This window comes from Anser anser (assembly GCF_964211835.1).
Source record: "Anser anser genome assembly, chromosome: 4".
Taxonomy (NCBI): Eukaryota; Metazoa; Chordata; class Aves; order Anseriformes; family Anatidae; genus Anser; species Anser anser.
In genome coordinates this window covers 18,425,408-18,444,524 of record NC_139724.1, presented here as the reverse complement: position 1 = coordinate 18,444,524, position 19,117 = coordinate 18,425,408, and the positions used below count along the sequence as shown (strand labels likewise).

At 39.6% G+C, this 19,117-nt stretch overlaps 1 protein-coding gene across 3 annotated transcripts; it reads left to right on the top strand.

Annotated features, from left to right (window-relative positions):
• Window positions 1–109: 109 nt before the first annotated feature.
• Window positions 110–18,633, top strand: CNOT7 (CCR4-NOT transcription complex subunit 7). Of its 3 annotated transcripts, none has more exons than XM_083835038.1 (7): window positions 110–249; window positions 742–956; window positions 1,262–1,455; window positions 4,332–4,493; window positions 10,340–10,484; window positions 15,227–15,337; window positions 16,917–18,633. In XM_083835038.1, exons 2-7 carry the CDS (start codon window positions 840–842, stop codon window positions 17,043–17,045), a joined length of 858 nt encoding a protein of 285 aa, XP_083691164.1. In that variant the 5' UTR covers window positions 110–249; window positions 742–839; the 3' UTR covers window positions 17,046–18,633. The 3 variants fall into 3 exon arrangements, with proteins under 3 accessions (XP_083691164.1, XP_083691163.1, XP_083691165.1); XM_083835037.1 differs by having other exon boundaries at window positions 122–255; XM_083835039.1 differs by lacking the exon at window positions 110–249 and adding an exon at window positions 326–394.
• The last annotated feature ends 484 nt before the right edge of the window (window positions 18,634–19,117 follow it).

Sequence of the window (19,117 nt, the reverse complement as noted above, 5' to 3'; positions counted from 1 at the left end):
TCCCGTGACGTCACAGCCCGCGCGTCATCACCCGGCGCGGGAAGGAGGAGGAGGAGGAGGAAGAGGAGGAGGAGAGCTGGGGCGCGGCGGTGACGTCATGGCTTTGTGCGGCGGGGGCGGCGCTCTGTGCCTGCTGCGCGCCCACTCGCGGCTCCGGGCCGGCGGGGCCGCCGCGGGGCCTCGCAGCACCCGGCCCGGCCTGGCCTGGCCTGGCCCGGCCCGGCCCCCTCCCGGAAGACGGCCCCGAGGGTGAGGGTGAGTGCGGGCCCCCCCGCGGGGGGAAGCCGTGGAGGTGGGGAGGCCTCTCCGAGGCCGCCCCCGGGAGCGGGAGGGAGGCCCCGGGCCGGCCGCCGGCCTCGCTGCGCTGCCCCGGAGGGGGAGTTCGGGGCCCTCGGTAGGGCCCGGGGGTGGTGGGGAGGAGCCGGGCCCGGTGCGCGGCCTGCTCCGGCCCTAACGGCGGCCCCGCGGCTGGTCGCGTGAGGGGGGTGTCGGGCGCCCCTCCGATCCCCGGGGCGCCCCTTCGGGGCGTTGGGCCGCGGCCGGGAGGCTTCGTTTGTGCCCCTTGCTGCTCCGGGGGTCTGCTGCTGCGCCTCACCGCGTGCATCGGAAAGCTGCGGGGGGTTGGGGGCCGAGCCATGCCGCTTTTACGAACCATCGGCGAGCAAACCTCGTCCGTATCTCTGAGCTTTTCTTCTTCCCGTAACTAAGAAATAAAAACCTAACGCTTTATTTGTCTCTTAGGTAAAAAAAAAAAAAAAAAGGGGAAATAAGGTCCTCTTTATGACACTGATCCTCAGTCAAGTGTACCTTTTGATGTATGGTCTCTAAAGCCCCCCACTATGCCAGCAGCTACCGTAGACCATAGCCAAAGAATCTGCGAAGTTTGGGCTTGTAACTTGGACGAAGAAATGAAGAAGATCCGCCAAGTTATACGGAAGTATAACTATGTAGCTATGGTAAGCGGGCACGTGCTGTTTGTCTAGGAAGTTGATGTAAAAACCACAACGATTTCATTTGATGTTAGTAAATTGTACCTTACTGAAGTCATTTATCAATCTGTCTTAGAAAAAAACAATGGAATTTTAATGATGAATTAATGCTTAAACGTTAAGATTCTGATCTATTACCTCCGAAAGCTATGCTTACTCACAGTGTTCTTTAGCCGTGAAATTGTTTGAGGCTTGAGATATGCTTTACTAAAACTGAGCACTGTGAGTTTTTATGGGTGTCTCTTGTTAAAGTTTGCCTTCTGTTCTTACAGGACACAGAATTTCCAGGAGTAGTTGCAAGGCCTATTGGAGAATTCAGAAGCAATGCAGACTATCAGTACCAATTATTACGCTGTAATGTTGACTTGCTAAAAATAATTCAACTAGGACTGACATTTATGAATGAGCAAGGGGAATACCCTCCAGGAACTTCAACTTGGCAATTTAATTTTAAATTTAATTTAACGTAAGTGTTAAATCTCTAATTACATAATTAGATGCATGTTTCTGACTTACTGATACTGAAAATGCACTACAGGCTGTAAAAGTTTCAACTATTGTTATCTACCGATTGGGAAGCTTTGTGCAAGGAGATCTTTTGTCAGCCAAACGTATGCTTTCTTGCCTCATTCGTGTGCTCTCTATCTTGCCGTTAGTAGCTTATTCAGAAACGCTAAGCCGTTTCAACAAATGTTTTTAAATGATGCATTTATGTTCAGTGCAAAAGTTAGCTCTGCATTTTCATATTTAGCATTTCAAAGTACTTCTTCCTAAACATAGTTTGACTCCTACCAGTTGTTATAGAAGTGGCATGTTGTTTTTAATAATGTAGCAGCTTTTCTTGTGTTTTGTAAACAAACATTGCTATTCCTTACTCTGTTTAATTCTATAGTGGGTTGAAAGGGGATTCTTGATTTCACAGCATAATGCTTGCAGAGATTTCTGCTCCAGATTCTTTTTTTTGTGTGTGTGACGTGGTGTTTAAAAAACAAGCTTAGTTTTCCTGTCGGTCGGAGTAGTATTGTGACTTCATTTCAGAACATGCTTTTTATCAGTGATAAACGTATAAGTATGAATGTGACTTTCCCAGTGGGATGAGACACATATGTGGAGTCTAATTATATCTAGCAGCAGTTGACAAGGTTACTAAAGCAGCTAAAACAGTATCTTGACTCTTTTCCTAAGTAAACATAATTGGTCTGACGGGTTCTCATATGGCCTGATATAAGTATCAGAGCAAATGCTTCTCAAATTTAAATGTGTTGAAGGCTTGGGGATTTTTGGCAGCATTACAGGCCGATCACTGGAAAGCTTGATATACATGAGTTAAAATTGCAGCCTACAAAGGAAGTTTAGAGAACCGGCAGATAAAAAGATTCTTTTCAAAGTAATCGTGATTCTTATGAAGAAAGTCTGCTGCTGCCCCTCTTGATCTTCTTGCTTTTCTAAACAAGCAGTGCTGTGTCTTGTCACAGATATGTTTGGTCTGAGGAATAACATGCTGTTTTTAGTTTTGTTTGAAGCAGGAAAGGAAACAGATTTGATATTTTGTTATCTCAACTTGCTTGGCCATATAACTTGCTGGATGGAAGTTACCTCTTGGAAGAATATGCTAATCCTGCTGAGTACAGGAGAAAGAGGAGGAGGAATGGATTAATAGCTTCCAAACTGTGATCTGGGAAGAAGAGCCTGGGTTATGTTTTATTAATTTTCCGTGTTTCAAAGGTCTAGTAATGTCAAGCAATTGAAAACAAATGTAGTTTTCTATCCATTTGTTCCAGATGCCGCATAGATAAGAAAGTTTAGTGTGGGCGGATCTAGGTAGTCATCTAACTGACTTGTTGTTCGTTCATTGAAGGGGCGAATTTAATACAGTGGTAAGCTAGATAAGAGCTGCGTGAAATATGGATATTTAGAACAGGAATGGAGAAATGACTTTTGTCTGTTGCTAAACTTCCCTTTGGGAAGTGGCACCGTGCCAAGTGTTCTGCTCCCAAAGCAAAACAGCTGTTGACTCTTCCTAGAAGAAGGCAGATTTATTTTTTTTTGTCATTCCAGCTAAGCCTTGTCACTATGTATTTTTAAAGAGCATAAACATTTCTGTAAAATAACTATCCATCTGATTAATGCAGAGCAACAAACAAGAATAAACTTTTTTTTTTTTAAAAAAAATAGGCATATAGGCATGTTTGTTTTGGATGGGTTCTTTAATGTGTTATGGAAATGGACAGGTGTTAGGAAGCTGATGCCTTAAAGCTGGAGAGCTAATGAGCAGCTGTGTGAGAGGGAGGAAAAAAGATACAACACCTCTCGAGAATGTGTCTCTGTGTTCTGATGAATGATGACTTGCTATTAGGAAGTATGAAGCCTACAACTGAATGTAATAGTCAAGTTTGATATATTGGGTTGCCTTGTCTGTTTTATTTTTGAGTATTTTTTTCATTAAAATCTGTACACTGAAGAGACTTTGCAGAATAGGCTGTTGTGGACAGCAATATGAATATTGTCTAAGAAGAGCCACCTTTGATTTTTATTTTTTTTTTCAGTTAAGCATTCTGTGTATTTCTCATGTTTTAGTTTATACTTCAGAGAGAAAAAAAGCTCTATCCGTTTTGTCACAAAATACGTAAGAGTTCGCAAAAATGCTAGTGACAAATGGAACAAATACAGTGATAAAAGGGATTAAGCAAGGCGGCATAAAGGATTTTTTTTCCCTCTCCTGTAAAGCTATAGGTCCCAGACCTGGCTATTAAAGAAAAGTTGAAGTTGATGGTTTAGAGCGAAAATGGTAGGCTACCTGAACTTTAAGGGCTGGCTTGATAGGGCAAGTACTTAATTTCTAGTTGTAGTGAGAAAAGTTTTGATGACCATGTGTCTCAATATTTTTGTAAGCTTAAGTCATGGATGACAAGGCAGGGGTGGAAAATACAGCACCTGGGATCTGGAGTGTACTGCTCGTAGTTCTAGAACTTAACAGATGTTAGTGCCTCAACTATTATATGTATTTTGTTACAGTTTAAGTAACAGATGTTGTTGGGTAAAATACCGGTATTCATACACATGCTTTTCTGTGTGGAGTTCGCAAAAGGGGAGTTCAGGTGATAGGAAGCGGAGCAGGAAGTAGGCTGTTGTGAAGGAGACAAGAACAGAGGTGCTAGGAATGACGAACTGCTACTGAAGATTAACAAAAGCTGTGAAAATGGTTGTTTTTGTAATAAACATGGAATAAAGCCAAGTTGCTTCCCCTATTAAAGTCTGTGGAGTGAATACGAAAAAATGTTGCCGCGTTTATAGTCACTGAGGTCTGTACGTTTTGAAAATTTACTTCTCTTCTGTTTTTAGAGAAGATATGTATGCGCAAGACTCTATTGAGCTGTTAACAACATCTGGAATCCAGTTTAAAAAGCATGAGGAAGAAGGAATTGAGACACAATACTTCGCAGAACTGCTTATGACATCAGGAGTTGTACTTTGCGAAGGAGTCAAGTGGCTTTCATTTCACAGGTAAATTTTGCGTGTTAAGTATTTGAGTCATCTGTGTTGATTGATGAATTCTAGAGGTTGGATTTTGGATCTGGTGTCTTACGTGGTATACATCTGCTAGTTTATATCGTGTCTATCTTGTTGGGTAAGTCTGAGAAATGTATTTCTGCTATGGCGCTGTCGTGTATTAAAAGAACAGAGCATACAGGGTGGTAGTGATATTTTGTTTTCATAGCTGATTACATTCTAACCAGAAAACTAAACTCAAAATACATTAAACTCCTAAGCCAGCAGGTGGCATTGTATCTTTTCCTATGGCAGGTGTAAGTAATAATGGTAACAGTGATAAAAGCAAACTACTTGTAAGCAGTTCTTTAGCAAATATGGTTTGTCTCATGGGAGAGACCTCAGAATTATTAGTGAAGAGTTTTATAAAGCACTTTTAAATTTGTTATAGATCTCCTGGGAGTCTTGGTAGATGAAAATCCTTCGATTTAGAAGAACCCTTGTAAGTCTTAATTCTGTCTGCAGCAATGGATATGTTTTACCATTCCTTCCATTGCGGGAACCTGTTTTCCAAATAGAAATACAAATGACAATGCTAAATAGCTGTGGATCTTTTAAGATATAAAAGGTTTTCTGGTGTTGGTAAGATTTAAGACTTAAAAAAACTCACGCAATAGTCATTGTACATGCCAGAGATAATTTGCACTTTTTGCAGGCAGCAGTGGCTTTAGAGGCTCATTGCTGTGTAATGTGTGTAAGTTGACATCTTAAATGCTGGCTGCTAAACACGTCAACAAAGGTAGAACAAATGTTACAGCTTAAACTGGTAGTTTCTTTAGAGTCATATTCTTGTTTATCGCGCGTGCCACATTGGTGGGTGGTAATCCGTAGATGACAAAATTAAGGGCAGAAGAACCAACCCACCAAATTCTTCATCCTAAATAATTAAGCCTTGGGCAGGAGAAATGCATGTGAAATCAGAAGTATGTAAGTCATTAAGCAACCGAAAAATACTGATTGCTTTAGCAAGGAATGTAAGGTAATGGTAGAAAGCTGCACATTACAAGGAAAGTGATTCTCCACTTTCCCTGGTGGAAAGGGGAGAAAAAAACAAAAACAAACACCCAAAAAACAGTAACAGCCCCCTCCCCAACTCCACGTGAATACAGACTTAAAAGAACAAGAGGCTTTTGCTTCCTGGATGCCTAGAAAGGCAGGTGATATACATTTTGACACCTAGCAAAGCCATGGTGCTCTGTATGTAACTTTGTGGCTTTATGCTAAGAAGTAGAAAGGTTCAAAGGATTGCGGAAAATAACAGAAGAAAAGGAATTTTGTATGGTGCTGCTAGTACCTGAGATTCGTTTTTCTGGAATTGCTAAACAGTAACAATTTCCAAAGAGGTTGTAAGCCTTCTGTGCATGCTGAACAACTGCTGCCAGCCGTTGTAAAGAAACATGCTGGTTTTTCATTCAAACTGTTGCCGAATGCTGAAGAATTCATAGCTTTGGCTTGCTTAGTAGAAACATTATTTCAGCTAGACTGACTTTAAGCATACTGAAAGAGGATCTTGTTGCCTAATCTGCTTACATCTTCCAGTCATAGATGTCTTGACTCACAGTGTGACTCCAAAATAATCTTACTTTTGCTATCTTGCTACTATGGCAGCACCTTGGGGAAAATAGTGGAACAAGAGTGCTATGAACCGTGTCAAAATAACTACAAATGCTGAATCAGTGTTGAATTAAATTTCTTTCAGCTTCTAAAAGCCATTATTATGTGTGTATTTGTGATTTACACTTGACTGCAGTTTAAAAAAAAGAAAGAGATGGTTCAGGAGAAGAGCAGGGGTTCACATTAAGCCTGTAACAAGTGTTTGAACAGAAGCTGCCATGTAGAAGCAGCTACACCTGCAAAACGTTGTTTCTCCAGTGTAGGTTATTAACCTCAAGGAACCAGTGTAAGCTATGCTAATACTAGCAAAAGAACACGACATTTTTACACCAGGTATTCTTTTTTAAATGTAATTATATTGATTGTGTGTGATTCCTGGCTAATACTATAGATGTGGAAGTGTAGTGCAAACTGCACTAATGGCATTTTTATTAGTGCAATTTGCATCATGTTTTGGGGATAGCTTTGTTGAAGTTCATTTGCATCTGCTAAAAGGAGTTTCTCTTGTGGATTTCACTGAAAATGTCTTCAGAAATCCTCTTAAGACGTTCTAATTCCAGCAAATGTTTGACAAACACTGATTGTCTGCAACTCTGTTTGAAGTCAGTGTGTTTGAGGCTTTTGCACTTACTTGTCAAAGCACGCTGATGGTATCTTAAGCACAAAACCGTGGAGTAATGGGTGAAATTCTGGGGATGCAAAGACTTCAAGTAGCTATGAAATGACCATAGGTCACCAAATATGCCACAAAAGAATAGCAAGCAGCCGTTTATAAATATACCTTAGATTGCTTGTGTTTTTATCAGTGGAAGCTTTAACGTCATGACAGCTTAGATGAAAATCTGTTTCGTGTAATTTTCCATACAGTAGTCTATTGAATAGTGTAAAGATTGCACATGATAGTTGCTGGCTATGCTCTTGCTTCTGGATTCTCAAAATGTTTTAATTACTACCAGCCCGCCGAATTTCTGGGGTTCTCAGAGTGAGAGGTAGTGTTTTGGTGGTGTTTCACTTCCTAGTCTTCAGTTTCCTGGAAGTCATGCATTTTTTTGTCTCATCTCTTAGCTTCTGAAATAGCTTTCCCTTTATATTTTCCATCTGCGTTTCATGTAGCTGCTTTGGCACCCTGACCTATTGGCAAATCTGTGTGGATCTGTGGTTCTGTCAGGCATGAGTGAAGAAACTTTTTGCACTCTCACCAGTTCTTATATACTGCAACTTCATAAGAGACTGTTATTTTGTGTGTGTGTGTGTGTGTGTGTGTGTGTGTGTTAAAATGTACTTGGGTTGATCAGAGGGAGGCCAAGCACTGAGTTCCTAATTCTTATCACAGCTAAGAGAACTGTAGATGCCTCATGGTCTAACCAGTTATAAAACACAAGGGCTCAAATGCTGGTTTTTGGGTGCTTGGCTTACTGATAGGCCGAAGTGTTGAGTGTCCACCTGTGTGCAGCCTTCTCGTTCTACCTCAGGAGACAGTGCATATGTGTCTGTTAACCCAAATGTTTTGGGGAAGTTGGAAAGTTCCTAGCCATTGCATTTCATTAATCATTTGTGTCCAACTGCTTCTAGTAAAACTTAATTTGTTGGCTTGTTTCTGAGTGAATTTATAGCTAGTTATAAAATGAAGTCTTTTTCAGCCCTGTCAGGTTTTGGTTTATTTCAGAGGCTGTTTGTGCTCGAGTAAAGTTCATTGCTAATTGGCTATCTGATTATGTTTTTCTGGATAATAAGGGAAAGGAATATTCACATTTGATCTTTTCTTGATGGTCTTGTTGCCTAGAGCCATCCAGATTGATTGAGTAACAGTGGTTGTAAGCATGCTTATGGTGCTGTGTAGCTCCAGGGACTGTGGCTAGCTGCAGTTGCTAACTTCAAGTGATTATATTAGAAATGGTGAAAGCTCTTTAAGGAAAGGAAGCTTCTGTGCTCCAGGGTATAAGCCAACCGCTAATTGTCTGTTAGACGATTAGAAGAAAACTTCACTAATGAGCAGGTAATTACATAATTGCTCACTGTGGACTTTCCTACACTTCTGTTAACAATTTAGCAGTGGCCACTCAAAATGTTTTGAACTGAATATTACCATAGTCTTGAATTGCAGTGACCATTCATATGTCTGTGTAAGTTTGGGTGATAGGAGCGTGTTAAGCCCTAAAAGTGTACTAAAAGATTATGTAAATGCCTTGATACTGCATCGTGAGCAGTAAAGCACAGTTTTGTGTTTGCTTTTTATGAGCACAATGGGACTAAGTGCAAACAGCTGGAACTTAAGGAATGTGAAAGAGAATTTGGTTGAGCTGGCTAAATCTTAGCCCATGTTTAGGATCCAAGAATGGATATCCGATTGAATGCTGCTATATAACAGAAGCGTAATCCTGTCTGTTAAATAAATCCACTGTTCATGTATCCCGTGCCCTCTTTCTGTGTGAAGATTCCAAGATGAATGTGTCTGCTACAATCTCCAGCAGAAAAAAAATATCTTTATATATAATTCATCATAATTGCTAACTTATGATAGCCTGCTCCCTCTCAATACAAGCGCTAAATGAATCCTTTAGCTTTTCTTACAGTATTTCCTTCCTCATAGAATTCAGAAGTGTTTGAGAATATCCATTTTCCAGTAATCCAGTCATATTTTTTCTGGAAGGGCAAATACTTTTTGGAACAGGAGGGACATAAGTATTGTTTTCTTCGCATAAAAAGTTTTGATACAGATGTTTTGTTTGAGAGTCACAAGGATGACAGATGTCAGGAATTCAGTGCATTAATAAGTAAGCTCACTAGAGAAGAGAGCTTAGTCTCTTGAGGACTGAGAGTCTCCTTAATCTTGAAGAGTGTGTTGTTGGTGTGTTCTTTTTTTGTTTTTCTGCATCCTTCTAAACAGCCTCTGTTTTGCTAATGTCTGTTTCCTTGTTCTGTAGAACAAGGAAAAGGCTTTATGCTGATACAGACCTCCCTCTCTTCCCCTCCCAACCCTGCTGCCATAGGTGATCTAATAAAATCAAGCTTCCCAACTGCTGTTTTGCTAAGTATGCTACAAGTTTTTACATTGTAAGACTTGGCTGAAAGTCTTTGGCTCCTTTGCTCCCTGGCCAGTGGCTGCTGATGCAGAGCGTGGAATGCTGCCAGCCCAGCTTCAAAGCACCAGATGCAGTGCAGGATTCATTCAGCTTGAAATTCCTATTTAGCGTATTGGAAAGCCCCTTGGGAGAGCTGCAGTAGTTTGTATCTTGTATTAATGGACTCATAGGAAACAGTCCAGTCACTCCTTGTGTGTTCAAGACTTTCTACTTTTGGTCTAGAAACTTGTAAAATCAAGGAGATGTAGAGATCTTTGTCATATACAAAAGATACAAAAACCAATCCTCTTTACCATGAGCGTGTAAGCTAAGGCCTTAAGCCTCCCTCAGAAGTCACGGGTCTAAGTGGGTGCTAAATATCTGCAGGGTCAGTAGTACAGTGCTCTCTGCTGATTTGCGTCTTTGGTATTGCTCACCTCAGAGTCAAAGCTGAAAGGCCCCAGTCAAGATTTGTCCCTGTTGCAAAATTACTGGTTTTGAGTATGATTCTCATTCAACCAAGAACAAACATGACAATGTAAACTGGGAATTTGGAGCCTATGGTGGCCACCCATTCACTTGTATTGAAAGTTGTCAGCTGTCTAACTATGCTGATTTAATTGGGAAAGTTGAAAGACAGCCCCCTCTTCTGCACTGCTGAGGATGAACCTTACCTCCAGGCATAAAAATGTGTTGGCTCTTGTGGAAGCTAATCCTTCCTTCGGATTTCGAAGAACTCTAAAAGTCTTTTCCTCTCTTTCCGCTTGTAGAGAGGAACTCCAGTGCAGGGAACCAGCTAGGAGGCTTTCGGTTTAAGGTCTTGTTACCAGATGAAGCTCCATCAGCACTACCTTGCTTCAGGGTTTGGAGAAGCTCCTACAGGCAGATTTTTTTTATTTTTTTTTATTTTTTTTTCTTCTTCACTTGGCCTCCTTGAGACTAAGTAAAAATGTTTTCTCTGGAAGCTGTAACGAGGCCATTTACGTTATGGCTTAGTCTTTTTTAAGAGTCGGTCTAAATTGCATTGCAAATAGGCAAAATGCCTTCCTTTTAACTCTTGATATTGGAAGTGAAAAGGGTGCTTTTAAGTAATTTGACTGTATTGTTTTTCTTGTCAATTTGCAGTGGATATGACTTTGGCTATCTAATCAAAATCCTGACCAACTCTAATTTACCTGAAGAAGAGCTGGACTTCTTTGAGATACTGCGATTGTTTTTCCCTGTCATCTATGATGTAAAGTATCTCATGAAGAGTTGCAAGAATCTGAAGGTAAGTAATCTGTTTAACGGCTCAGAACCAACTTTTTTGGGGGGAGATACTTACTGATATAAACTTATGTTCTGTATTCTTATCTTCTGTTTGTTTGGTTTTTTTTGTTGTTTTTTTTTTCTTTGATAATACCGTTAATAATCAGCGCTGTTCTCTCGAACTTTGTGTGTTTAGTATTAAAGGCTATGGGTAGAGGCAGGCAGGAGCACACAATAACTTTTATAACTGCTTACTAAACAATAGCACGATGCTACTATGTTTATAGCTATGTCCAGTCTTTGTTGCCAGATGATAAACCCACGTTTGGAATTAATCCTTCACTCCCTGAGCCATAAGAACTGATGGGTTTTACACGCTGTTATTTCCTCATTGTGCAGTCCATTAAAGGGCTGTGGTCGTCTTCACAAAGGTCATTGCAACCATGATGCTGTGCAAGCCTCTTGGGAAGAGAAGTCGAGCGAAGAATGTTTAAAATGGTCCAATAAGGAAAAATAAAGAACAGCGTATGTTCAGGAGCAACATGTGACTTCTGGAAAACATGCAGTACTAGAAATTAATCTCTTGTGTCAGGCCATTGGGGCTGCTAATTGGCTTACTCTATCATAAAATTTGGAGACTTAAGTGGACTGGAGAATTAATGGAAACAAACTATGTTGAAGGGGAAGACAGCAAAGTGAAAGATGCTACAGATGTTAACAACTTTACTTGCCAAAGAACTGTAAGAGTCTGGACTGCTGCTGGAATGAGGCGCGTCGCTCATCTATGGCAATACATGACTTACTGCTTTTTTGGAAAGTAACCCGATCTTTTAGGCTTTCTTAATAAGAATCCGAAGAAAAAAGAGAGCACTGACTGTAGTACAACTAGATCCTGAGGAACGGCTTTCCACTTCATCATGCTAACCTAGTGATCTGCATGGGTTTGCAGTCCTCTGTGTCTTTGAGATAAATAGCATGTCACTTTTAAATAGTACCCTAGTTGTGTGCAAAGTAAGATGTTCAATTCCTTTTGTTAACCAGATTGATGCTGGAAATGGAGATCTCCCTTCTAGTTAGTAAGAAAAGTTTATTTACCTGTGTTCGTCCAGTTACTGGTATAATCAGCTGGGCAAATGGTTGGTTATTACAGAACATTTTAGAAGTGATTTTTCTCCACAGAGACTGGAGGAAAAAAAAATGAATGTTACCATTTAGGTGCCTTAAAGGGGTAGGGGCAATGAACCCAACAACAACAAAACCTTCTCATTTTCTCACTCCTAGTAAAGGAAAGTAAAGTACCTGATATGTTTGGTGGTCAAGAACAGTATGTATGGTCTAACTCTAGTGACCTGGGAAAGGTGACAGAGTGACATTCCATACCACCATTGCAGAGGTGATGTTCCAAGTGGGTTTGGGGAGAAGGGACTGTATTTCCTGTCATTTAATTAAGATAAACATAGTTGTATGCAACTTGCATTGTTTAGAGATCTGGATGTATTTTGCAAGATAAGAAAAACCTTCATGAGCCTTATTTCAGCACACCTTAAGAACAAGGGTGGTTTTTCGGAGTTAAATATATAGTCAGCTTTCCTGCAGTAAATCTTAATCCTTTCTTCTAACCTGCAGACTAGTCACGAGAGGAGGGGAAGGGCTGTGGACTACCCTACCCCTCTAAGCACCAGCAATGAAATGATTGTTGGACTTCTACTGTACTGAGTGCAGCTTTCTGAAACACATTGCTAAATGTTCCGCGTTGTGACTCTAAAAATGCATGCTCTTTCTCCAAAAGTATGTCACATTCAATCTCTATTAAATGGCAGAGAATTGAACTGCTGTGCAGTTGTCCTTTATTGACTTGTCTAAGTTATTTTCATACAGAAGTCACTGACTTGCAGTAATTTGTCCCCTGTGCCTCCTCCACCATGCCCCACACATCCAAAAATGAATTTTGGCCTTGAGAAGAGAAATATGCTTGAGGATTTAGAAGCTGTTCTTGTGGGATTAAGGTAGTTATGAATTTACGGTATGTTACTCAGATGGACACGAGTGTCTTTCAGTGCCATGCAGTTGGGACTTAACTTGAGACGTTAGCGTAGTACAGGTTAAATTCTTGCTTGGTCTCTAAAAGTCTTTTTATGTAGTCAATTCCATATGTTTTTACAGTAACGGCAACCCTAATAAAGGTGGGTAGACCTTTTCGGAAACTTGCTTTTAACATGTGGGTTTGTACAGAGCAATGAACTCTCGTAGCATTGCCATGAAAACTGAGTTTGAAATGCAGTTGACTGTGGTCATGTGGTTATGTACATTTTTGTTGGCCCTTTTCTTGAAAGCTGATGCTCTGAAAAGCTGGAATGTTATAAAACTGCATTATAAGAACAAATATATATATTTAATTCATCAACTGGAAGATGGGATCTCATCCATAGCTTGTGAATCATTTTAGTTTCATTTTTTTTTTGAATCCCTTTCTACCGTCCTTCTCCCCCAAGAGTAAAATGTTCCTATCTGGAGTGCAGAAGTCCTGAAAGAGAATTTCAGTAGCCTAATAATCTGTGGACACAACTGAGTTTTATTCTGTAATTCCTGCAGTTACAGACCAAGAAGCGGTCTCTCCTACAAGTGATGTATGCTATATTTACATATAGATACACGTCATTAAAGGTGCTATTTTCAAAGCAATCTTCTGCAGGCTGCTGTTCCTGTGAATTTTGAATTACCATGTCTACGTTGCAGAGCATGCAGCCACTGTGTAAATACTGTTGATTTCTAATATTGGGTGTTTTTTCTTCCAAGCTGTTTGAAGCTGGTGTAGTCGTGCAGCTAGCAGAACGTGATGATAAGTTGCAGCTTGAGAAAGGAGAGAGTTTAGAAGCAGCAAATGGTGCCTTGAAAAGGGTGCAGGCTTAACTGCTGTTGCTAACTCCAATACCTAATTACTGGGAGTTAGAAAGCAGAGGACATCGGGAGCTAATTACTGGGAGATAGAAAGCATTTTTTTTTTATCTAGACTGTCTGTATAGACTAATTCTCAAACTTACGCAAACTATATTCGTACTGTTCAAGCTAGAATAAAGCTAAACGTCCCTGTACCAGCTTCTAGTGTTGGTTACTTGATGTTACTTTGGAATGTTTTTACTGAAGTTGCCATTTTTAAAAGGAAACAAACACCCAAACCCAAAGCTATTGTCCTAAGATTCATGGAAATCTTCATAATGCTAAGTTTGACTTTCTGGTCAGACTTGACTTTTATTACTGTGTCAGTTCTAACTTTTAGTGTTACACTTTTGCCTCTTATTGCTTCCTTTCCTGCACTTGAAACAAGTTAAGGGTATGAGGACAGGTTGTCTCAGATACTAGGTAGTCTTTATTTAAAATCATTTCCACTCTGTGACACTTTTAGCTTGCAGAGCTTATAGTAGCACTGGGGTTCATCTTTGGTTTCGATCTCTGTAGACCTTAAAACATGTGCAATGTGCTTTAGTCTGTTTCCAGTGGCTTTATGATGTAAAGATTTAAAAAAAATAAAAAAGCTGTTGTAGAAAATTGCATTCCCACATCTTACAAAGATCCCATTTACAATTTAACACAGTTGAAGGATAGACATATCTGTGAAAGCAAACTCTTCTCTGACAGGTTTGCTTCTGCAAGTGGTTATTACCATTTTTGGGGCACTAAAATGAAAGACTTGTTTAGTCACTATGCAGTTCGGGGGTAGTTTTTCACAGAAGTTGAGATTAATGGAAAATGAAATGTTTCAAAACTGCAGAAGCTTTACCTTTAAGAACAGCTGGGTTTGTAGTGATGTCTGCACCTTCATAGTGTGTTCTTTTAAACCATGTGCCAACATTCAAACCAGACAATTTCTGTTGTAAATGGTTCCCTCTTTGCATGTGAGATGCCTATATCCTTTTTGTAAGAGGTAGGCTTCATTCTGCAGGTGATATGGCCATTAAATATACATTTCTAAGAGAAAAGTGACTGTCTTTGGCTTTTATTATATTAGAAAACAAGCTACAAGATGATAGTTTTCTTTTTTGCATGTTTTTTTTTCCCCATACCCTCTTACAGCAGTTAATGAAACAAACTTTAAAGAGGCGTGGAACGTCTTGTAGAGATGGAGTGGGTGCTCTTTTCCTCCTTTTCCTTTTTTTAAACTTTACCTCCTTGTTTCTAAATGCCTGCTGTGTAACATTTTCCTGGATTCCCTGTAGCTTTCTAGATACTTAAGGATGCTCTCATTTTTTTTGTAAAGGGAAGTGAAAAACCCTCAACTTAATTGTTGAAAGGTAAGTGGGGAGAAAAGTCAATTTCAGAGGAAGCCTAAATACTTTAACTGAGCGCCTCATTTGTAAGTACTTGAATACTTGAGATTGTAGAACATTATTTTTACCTTTTAAACTTTCATTCAAATAGAAGGGTTACAGGAACACCTTGTATTGTTCTTCAGCATTGCCAGTCCTTTTGATGCCTTAAAGGATTTTTTGTTAAGTAGCATGATCTGTTTACTGGACAGGTTGGAACAAGAAGCAGTAGTAGTTTTGTTGCTTTATTTAAGCAACACCGACACAGAACTTTAATGCAGCTCTTGATACTGAAATGTGGATTCACCAGTTGTGTATCTGTCTAGCATAGTGCCTGCTTCTGTGCAAATGTTAAAATATACCTGAAGTTGTATGTCTGGTGTAACGGGTTTTCCCAAATACTGATAATCAGTTTTCAAATTTCAGTTCTGCGGTAGTTAACGAATGTCTTCTCTTTCAGGGTGGATTACAGGAAGTGGCTGAGCAGTTAGAGCTGGAAAGGATAGGACCACAGCATCAGGCAGGATCTGATTCTTTACTCACAGGAATGGCCTTTTTCAAAATGCGAGAAGTAGGTGGATGTATTGGTTTTATCTCCGTAGTAGTAACTTGCTGTAACTTTGCTGATGGCTGATAAGTCTGATGTATTTTGAAGAAGTCCCTAAAGGGGCTTCAGGGATCTCTGCTTTCTTGACAGATACAAGACTGTGTTTTTGCCAGAGTAAGTGTGAACTAGCCCTACAGATTCCCTGCTTAGTTGCTGTGAGCATTGCTTCCCAAAGCCAGGCATATGATGGAAAAAGGATTTATTTATTTTTTTCCCCTTTCCTGTTCTGCAAAATTTCTTTCTTAGGTGGTTGTTGCAGTGGAGCTGCTAGAGCCAGCCTGCTTTCTGAGTGGCTGTACTCAGGCTGCTTTTTGCAGACCTGCTTCTCAGTTGTAATACCCAGCCAGCGTGTGCTGCTGCTTGTGACAGGCCTAGTGCCAGGGAAAGAGCAGGTCTGTCTGCGCTAGCCACTTTTGGTATGGTTATACTAAATACTGACTCACAGCCTGCTGTGGAGAATGCCCATGCATTGTTCATCTTGAGTTTACCATACATAAGCACAGATAAACTAACTGAGATTCTAAACAATTATATATCAGTTATTTAAAGTCTTACAGAAGTGGAAATTAAGTCTTACAAGCTTTGCATATCGTTGCTACTTGTCTGCATACAATAGGAAGATACTAGGATATTTTTCATGAAGGGGCTTTGTCTTGAAAGCAGTTGTACTGGACAAATGCTCGGACATCCGAATGTGGCATTCTTAACAGGGGATTGGTGTCATTTACCGTATCAAAACAGGTGACGAACGGCAAACTTCTTCTTTTAGTGAGGTTTAGTACTGGATGCTGAGGCTTCTACCTCCTGTGATCTGGCCTTTCGTATAAAGGAGAAACTGACCACAAGTTTCTGACAGCTGCTAATGAGATAACCAGTGAATAATAAGTGCTGTGGCTTAATCTGCTTTGCTCATCGTAACACTCTGTTCTGCCTCCCCTGAAACTGTTAGCATTGTTGAGCAGGTCATGGGCTGCAGGAGATTCTGTTTCTGGTATGATCCAAGCATCATAGCGTGGTGCTGCTAACTGCATGGTATCGTTAGTATTTTACTCTTGAATTTGAAACAACATCCAAAGCAAATAAAGGGAAAGTGTCTGATAATCATACCTAAAATACTGACTTTCTAGTTAGTTTCTTAGATAAAAGGTTCAAACCCATCATCATTTCTTTAAAACGCAGGTTGTAACATGGTAAATTACCTGCTTGAATTTGTCTACCCAAAGCCTCTTATTCATAGAAGTAGAATTCTGGGGTTTTAGTGAAAATCATTTGTTTAAATAAACAAAAATGGATTATGATGATTTTTTTCAGTACTTTCAGAGATTCTTTCTAAATATAGCATTCCTAAGTAAGGATGCAGTAGTCAGCACAGATGACTATGCTTAGTGTGCTTTTTTAAAGCCTTTTCAGTTGAGTTAATTGTTTAGCAATGTATGTGTAAGTTAAAAACTTAGTTTTAAAAAGTCTTTAAGCCTTTCTATAGTTCTGTTTGAACTTGGCCTTTTCTTTGGCAATAATTCATGTCTTTCTTTTCACACTCTAGATGTTCTTTGAAGATCACATTGACGATGCCAAATATTGTGGCCACTTATACGGCCTTGGTTCGGGGTCATCTTATGTACAAAATGGCACGGGAAATGCTTATGAAGAAGAAGCCAACAAACAGTCATGACATGAAAGGAAAGGCCATCTTTTTGAGCTCCAAATGCTTGTATATAGGTTTTATCTCTGGTTGAACCCCTTGGACAATAAGGCTTTTTTTTCCCCCTTTCTCAGCACACTTTCTTTTCTGCCTTTCTATGTACTAAACCTGACTGTTGCTATCACAGATTTTGATCTTAATATTGATTGATATGTATAATTTTATGGGTTACTTTTGGAGTCATAACTAGCCCATTTGTAAAGAAGCACGTGTAGGATCAGTGTGGCAGAGAGAAGGGGAAAGCTAAATCAAAATGAATAGTATGGTAAACTTACTTATATCGGTCTTTGGTCTTAGTTTTTTTTCCTCTTTCCCCTCCCTTATCCAAATTAACTCGCACTGATTGTAACTAACTTCCCTATTCATGTCTGTTCCTTCCAGTATGCAGGCGTTTTAGCTATTCAAGATTGTGGACCATCAGATTTGCACTTTAGAGGGCGACTGACTCAAATCCTCTGCTTTATTTCAAGTTTTTTTTTCTCTTGCCCTCAGATAGAAAACAATCATCTTCCAAGCTCAGCAGCTTCACACTGTATTTCCATGGTATCTTAACCCATAGAACATGACTTATTTGCTGCATAATCTGCATTTATTCGAGCAAAAGAAACTACTGAAATCATAGTAACTGCTGTTATTTTACTAGCGTTCAGTCGTCAAACACATCCTGCACATGTCAACTGCTGGTTGGCCTGCTGCTTTAAAACCGCTCTGTGATGAGGGAAAGAAGCTTGAAAAAACAGCTTTACACCCTTCAGGAAAAAAACAGCTTTGGCTTTAGCATTTTGCCATTAAGCCAAGATTTGAAGGATATTGGAATAGTAGGAATTTTGTAATGGCGCACTTCCCTTGATTAACTTCTAGCTTTTATTCTAGTAATGTTATACCCTGAATATTTTTTATGAATTCATATTTATTAAATACATGATTTGATAATTTTTGAAAGTCAGTTTAGGTAAAGATAAAGCCCAAAGATCTGAAAAAAATACTATTTAATTGAATTATTAAATTAGGACAATTAAATCATGCTCTTTTGTAGTCGATACAAAGACAGCTGTTGCAGATATTTGTTGTGAAACAACGAAATATAAATAACTTATAGCTAATAAAGTTACCTGAGGAGTGTAATGCTAGTTTATTTTTGAGTATATCTTAGCAATATATTTTAGATATATTGTTTTAAAGGACCCTAAAGGATGTTCTTAACTCTGCATACCATGTGTACAGAGCAGTTGTGCAGGAAGGATTTTTGGTATTGAATAGCTAAATACTAGCCTGAAATGATGGAATGTGCGACATTGTGTGTCTGTGTGTGCGTGCGCGCGTATGTGTGTGTTCAACACAGAAATCAATAGTAGAAAAATCTCCAAATGTTCGCCAAATTACTCTGTTTTACCTTGTACTTCAGAAAAAAAAACACAACACCAAACACCTTTTTTTCATTGAGTTACGATGATGTAACCGGGTGGTCCTTTTTAAACAACGAATAATTTGCATAACAGAGGGTATTTCTTTTTAAAGCTTTTGTAAATAAAGGCCTAAAAAATGTTTTCTTACATAACAAGAGACTGGTGGTTTTGTTGCCAATTTCTTCCTGGAATGTGTGCATTATAATCAATTCAATTCTGTATGTTGTTTTCTTTAGGTAAGATAGTTCTCTTCCACTGTTAGTAAAATGATGTCATTCACTGCTTGCTGACTGGTTCCACTTTCAGAGCAGAATTCTTTCTGTACATTATTGAAAACTTCATTCCAACTGACCTGAGTTGCAAGGGTAGTAAATACACTTCACTGCTGAGGTGTCCAAACCCCGTTACTGATTCCTTTTAGGATCATCATGCATTAGTTGAGGGTGAGTTATTTTATTTTTAACCTTGGCTGTCTTTGGCTTTAACAAGATAGGCGCTGTCCGTTAGGCAAGCGGATGCGTTCTTGCTGGGGCATGAAATTCTGTCTTTTAACCTTTGAACTCAAGGTATGGAAATTTCACATACACGTGGAATGAAGAACCCCTGAAATATTTGTTTTAAATTGTAGTAGCTGAT